The sequence below is a fragment of the Callospermophilus lateralis genome, chromosome 12 (genome assembly GCF_048772815.1).
Source record: "Callospermophilus lateralis isolate mCalLat2 chromosome 12, mCalLat2.hap1, whole genome shotgun sequence".
Lineage (NCBI taxonomy): Eukaryota > Metazoa > Chordata > Mammalia > Rodentia > Sciuridae > Callospermophilus > Callospermophilus lateralis.
Genome location: NC_135316.1, coordinates 107,528,319 through 107,534,318, shown reverse-complemented (window position 1 = coordinate 107,534,318; position 6,000 = coordinate 107,528,319). Strand labels below are relative to the sequence as shown.

The following is a 6,000-nucleotide window of genomic DNA, read 5'->3' as shown; positions in this document are numbered from 1 at the left end:
GCGCTCTGGTCGCCGTCAGTGGGCAGCGGAGACGCGGCATGCCCCTGGCAGGGGAGAGCGGGTTGTCCTCAGCAGAGCCATGGGGACCCGCGCTGTGACCATGCCGGGGTGAGAGGAGCAGCGCCAGCCAGCCACCCTGCCACCTCCACCATCACCTCCAGTACTCAGCCTCGCCACCGGCCAGCACCAGCTCAGCCTCCTCCGCCTCTCCCTCTCCCCCTCTCTCTCCCTCTCTCTCTCCCTCTCTGCATTATTGTCTCCCACTCCACAGAGGATGGGGTCGGCAGATGATTAGGTCGGAAGCAAGTCAGATCTTCCTCCAAAGCCTGGTAATATTTATGTAGGCAAAGAGAGAGAGGGAGAGAGAGAAAAGAGAGGGAGAGAGAGAGAGAAAGGGAGGGAGAGAAAGAGGGAGAGGGGAGAGAGAGAGAGAGAGAGAGAGAAGAAACGGGAGGAGGGGATAAGGAAATTAAACCCTTTAAGTCAATGCATATTGTGGTGACACCCGCACAGGAGCCCTCACGGTGGAGTCGGCCAGGGCTGTGCGTTCCCAAAATATGACCAGGGGTGCTTGGATGTGTCGACAGTATGACGACGGCTTAAAAATCTGGTTGGCAGCACCCCGGGAGAACGAGAAACCGTTCATCGATTCCGAGAGGGCTCAGAAATGGCGACTGTCTCTGGCATCTCTCTTGTTTTTCACAGTCCTGCTCTCTGATCACTTGTGGTTCTGCGCCGAGGCCAAACTGACCCGGACCCGGGACAAGGAGCATCACCAACAGCAGCAGCAGCAGCGGCAGCAGCAGCAGCAGCAGCAGCAGCAGCGGCAGCGGCAGCAGCAGCAACAGCAGCAGCAGCGGCAGCGACAGCAGGAGCCCTCCTGGCCCGCGCTCCTGGCCAGCATGGGGGAGTCCTCGCCCGCCGCCCAGGCACACAGACTCCTCTCCGCCTCCTCGTCCCCCACCCTGCCCCCCTCCCCGGGAGGCGGCGGCGGCGGCGGCGGCAAAGGCAATCGAGGCAAAAATAACCGGAGCAAGGCTCTTTTTCTAGGAAACTCTGCCAGACCCGTGTGGCGCCTGGAGACTTGTTACCCCCAGGGCGCCTCCTCGGGCCAGTGCTTCACCGTGGAGAGCGCGGACGCTGTGTGCGCCAGGAACTGGAGTCGGGGGGCGGCGGCCCGCGGGGAGGAGCAGCAGGCGAGGGGCGAGCATCCAACTCCGCTCTGGAACTTGTCAGATTTTTACCTTTCGTTTTGTAATTCCTACACACTTTGGGAGTTGTTCTCGGGGCTGTCCAGTCCCAACACTTTGAACTGCAGTCTGGATGTGGTGCTCACGGAGGGCGGAGAGAGGACCACTTGCAGACAGTGCGTCGCGGCTTACCAAGACTACGACCACCACGCTCAGGAGAAGTACGAAGAGTTTGAAAGTGTGCTCCATAAGTACTTGCAATCGGAGGAGTACTCGGTGAAGTCGTGTCCCGAAGACTGTAAGGTAGGAACACTGGGCTTATTTATTTTTTTAACCTCCTTTTCTGTCCCTTTCTATCTCTGTTCACTCAGTGGATGTGTCAGAGTTTTGAAATATTTTCTGGCTCTGGCTTTGTTGCTCCAGTCGTTGTTTTACTGGTTAAAAGAGCTTGATTTGCTGCTCAGTTGAGAATTTCTGATGAATTTCTGGTGGCCTGGTGTCTTCCTCGGGGGATCCTTGGAGGATCAGGGAAGTCCCTGGTCTTTTGAGGTTATACACCCGTTGCTTTAACTATTTCGGTTACATATTTTAAAAAATAGAATTTGAATAAGGCTTACCACGAAGACTGGACTGCACACTGGTGACCACAGGTAGTCAGAAGAGTCAGAGACTGCCATGCTTGGCTTGGCCTGTGGACCTGCACATTGAACCCTAGTGCAGTGACGTCATGAAGTTGGTTGACCAGAGGAGCAAGAGAAAGTGTGGTTGTTCATGTAGGACAAGCAACAAAAACATTTACTGCTTTTACAGGGCATTTTTTCTTCATCTTTGGAAAGTCTGGGGCCTAGTTAACTCTATTTAAGTTTCCTATCTTTTCTTAACATTTGCATAACATTGATGTGACATTCACTAGGCATGGAAAGTTGTAATTAAGTATCTAGTGGTTGATTAACAATGTTAGGTTATCAATCAGACACATTATGTAATTACTTTGGATTTTCCAGGGTACTAGTCTTCATAAGTGTTAAGTGGCAAATCTTTGGTGCCATGAATTAAAAATAGACTGAAATATTTAGTAACCTATATTCAAGCCCTTCCTATTGAATACCACAAGGATTGTAACCTTTGCTGATGACAAAGAAGTTTGTGCAAGTTGCATTGGTCTGGGCAAGCCTAGGCCAGAGGTGTTGCTGTCCCTGGTGCTGAAACGAGATTTTCCAGGGGAAGTGTTAAGATGAAGATACTGCAGTGACCTCTGGTAGGGTAGAAATGATGACAGAATCTCTACAAGTCTCAGTGTTTTCCATTAGGGTAATTTATTGAACAACACAGTAAATATCATTACCTTTAAAAAGAAGTGAGACAGCACTGTCTGTCTCTCTTTCTTTCTTACCCTACTTTCTGAGCCTTACACACAAAGGGAACAATTGTCCTTCTTTACCTCTAGCCTGCTATGCACCTGGAAATTATATCCATGATAATATAGATAAAGGATTTGCATTGCTTTGCCAAGAGAAGACTTATTTCAGTAATAGATATTTGATACCTATTTTAAATAAATATGGGTCAAGGGCTGCATTTTACTTTGGCTTGACAAATTAAGCTAACTTCAATCTGACCTGGCTTTGGGATCATTTCTTAAGACCAGAAGCATACATGTTAGGAAATAGTAATTCTGAGTTTATAGCATTAACTGAGAATGCTATCTTGCTAGATAAGTGGGTCTCAATTTTCTATAATACCATTATTACTCATGCCTAGGACTTAACCTCAATCTTAATGACAGAAATTAATAATGAATGCTTAGTGTATTAACTGTGGAGCTTTTTATTTTGACAAGATGTGTTGCACTGAAAATATGAAAGGGAAGGAAACTGCTGTGTGTGAGTAATTCTATTCCTAATCACAAGGTTGCAGAGGTTTCAATATTGATAGATTGAAGAAGTTTGTGGTAATAATTTGAACATGCCTGTTCCCTTGAATGTAAGCCCTCATAGAAATTTCTAGCACTTTAAATTTGCATAGTTCACTATTTCAAAGATGTTCTGTGTTGTCAAGAGACTGCAGATATTTTTCTATACGTATGTCAGATTTATCTTTGTTCAAATGTCCACACAAATATTTTAAAATGCTTATTTTCCTCCTTGCCTAAATTATTTCACAACTTGATGTTTAAATTGTGATAGCTATAAGACATAGGATGAGTTAGATTTGTAATGTTATGAACTACTTCAGCATCATGTTTATGTAGGAAGTAAGAGTCGTTAGCTGTATACACAAAGGCACATTACCTTTAAAATCTTAAATTCTTTAAAAAATTCTTCATGTTGAAAAGTAAAATATAAATTTTTTGAATTTTCTCCTCACTATGGCACAGAATTTATTGCCTGTGTGTGATGTCTTGTAGGTATTTCTTTGCTGTAGAGGTTTTTGTGGATTTTTGTTTGTTTGTTTGTTTTGTTATTATTGTTGCCGGTCATTTGTAAATATTTATTTATTGCATGGTAGCCATTTAAAATACATGATTTTAAATTTAAAGTGTTAGTGTTCTTGGATTAAGGCTCACAAATTAGTTGATTTTATGTAGAAATGAGATAGAAGCATGATTTCTTAGTTTAATGCATAGTTAATCTAATCTATGATTCTGAAAAAGCCACAAATGTGTCTGCACCCAAACTCTGTCACGTGGGTTAAAATGTTACTTGTCGTCTTTGAAGATTGTGTCTGAGTTTCTTTCAGAACTTTTACTTATTTCAAACATAATCGTAATTATAAAATGACTATCAAACAGAGCTTCATTACAGATAAAAGTTCTGGGACAAGCATGTACCTCAGTGGTAGAGTGCTTGAGTGGCCTGTCATGGGCAAGGACCTGGGTTCCATCCCCAGCAATACGCCCCTGCCTCCCACCAAAAAAAGATTATTTCTATGAAAATTTTTCCATTTTTAAGGAAGCTACAAAGTCATGGAATACATTAAAAGTAAATGCATTATATTTCTGTAATTGGTAACAAATTCATTAAAAATTCAATAGTTTATAAATACATTGATTAAAATTGTGGATAAGATATGTAAAATTACATTAGCACTACAAAATAGTATGGTTAATATTTTAGGAAAATATATTAATGTTTTATGCCCATATATAACCAAATAATCGATTAGTTGCTGTGGTTTCTAACATTTTAGGGCTAGAATGTATTTTACTTTCTGTTTTTATATTCTCTCTCTCTTCACTAAAACTTACCATATTCCACATATGTATCAAAGGAAAATGGATTAAATTTACTTTTGATTTAAATTGTTTTAAATAGTTTCTGACCATTTTTTCTTAAAAAAAAATCACCTTAAAATATATCTAACAGAATCATGGTATCTGAATTGCTAGTAATTTGAGCTCCAATAGAGCTTATTTACCATGGTAATCCTTTATATTATACCACATTATAGGAATAATTCACAATCAAGAATACTTGTAGTAATGTAAGAAATAACTGGTTTAATTTTTTTTTAAATAAAAATTTTCATTTATGAAGACATAAAGAACAAAAATATCTGTTGCATATATCACTTATACTATAGATTTTAACTTGCTGCATTTTATAATGGATAGCAAAAATTATAACAATAATTTTTCTTTTTGGTTGCAGTGTTATTCAAAACAATGTTTTGGTATATAATAAGAATCTGACAAATCTGTCAAAATCTTCAAGTTGGCAGGCAATGTTAAAAATGTAATATTTTAAGCTTCAAAATTACAAATGTATATTATTTTTAGGCTTGATTTTTACTTAAATAAGGATTTTTTTTCTTACATATGTTAAGCTCCTGAGGAGAATTACAAATAAATGTTGTAAAACATGGCATTTATGAACATTCTTTTTTGTATTATGGGTAAACTTTTGTAGTTACTGAGGTTTTCCTTACGGACTGTACCCTCGGATACGTGGTGAGAGAACATGGATTTTTAAGGTTAAACTTTTACATAGGTCATTGTATCCTCTATAGCTTCCCTATATCAGCAAAAACTCTAGTCTTTATGCTCCATAAAAGTATTTCTATAGCCTCATCTCAAAGAAGGTTTTATTGCTTATTTATATTTAACAGACACTGACCACAAGGATATGATGTGAATGTTAGGCCTCTGTAACTCTTCTGATACTTGCGACATTCTGTCTTTTGGTAGGTACTGTTCACAATGTTACCTGATCTGAGAATGCAGAGTTTGGGTTACATAATGTGCAATTAAAAAAAAAATCTTAGTTCTTATTTATTTAAGTGTTATGAACTTTAGATTCCATATTTTTATATGAAAAATAAAATTATTCACATTTCTTTTTATTTAAATTTTGAAATAAATATTTTATTTTGCTGCTTATTTTGTACTATTGTACATATTAGATCACTGCCCAGAAGTATGAAGAACACATCTATAGAAATCTCTTTCAAATTCTGCCACTTGATTATTTTCAAATTGTTTGCAGTTGAATGGTTCTCTACAGAAGGCAATGGTCTGATCATGCAGATGATTAATTAATCACTAATAAGGTTATTTGTAAGACCAAAGACAATAACATATTTTTATGACCAAGATTTATATCTCTCATATTTTTTGCTCAATATGTAACTGCTAATTTGTGATCTGTGCTTTGCTTTTATAGAGAAACACCCCAAATTTTGTATTAATAGTAGATTTCTGTTGCATTACAGATCAAAGAATGATATTTTTACTTTGGACTTGTAACTGGGTCAAATTAGTAGCTATGTAGGGCACAACCTACTTATTCAAACCTAAGGTTTGAAAGCTTGC

General features: G+C 39.3%; 1 protein-coding gene across 1 annotated transcript in view; it reads left to right on the top strand.

Moving 5' to 3' along the window:
• The first annotated feature begins 557 nt into the window (after positions 1-557).
• Nalf1 (NALCN channel auxiliary factor 1) overlaps positions 558-6,000 on the top strand; it is a 557,624-nt gene continuing 552,181 nt past the window's right edge. The window contains exon 1 of the mRNA XM_076872665.2: positions 558-1,493. Within this exon, the coding sequence (XP_076728780.1) occupies positions 558-1,493 (936 nt within the window). The remainder of the gene's footprint in view (positions 1,494-6,000) is intronic.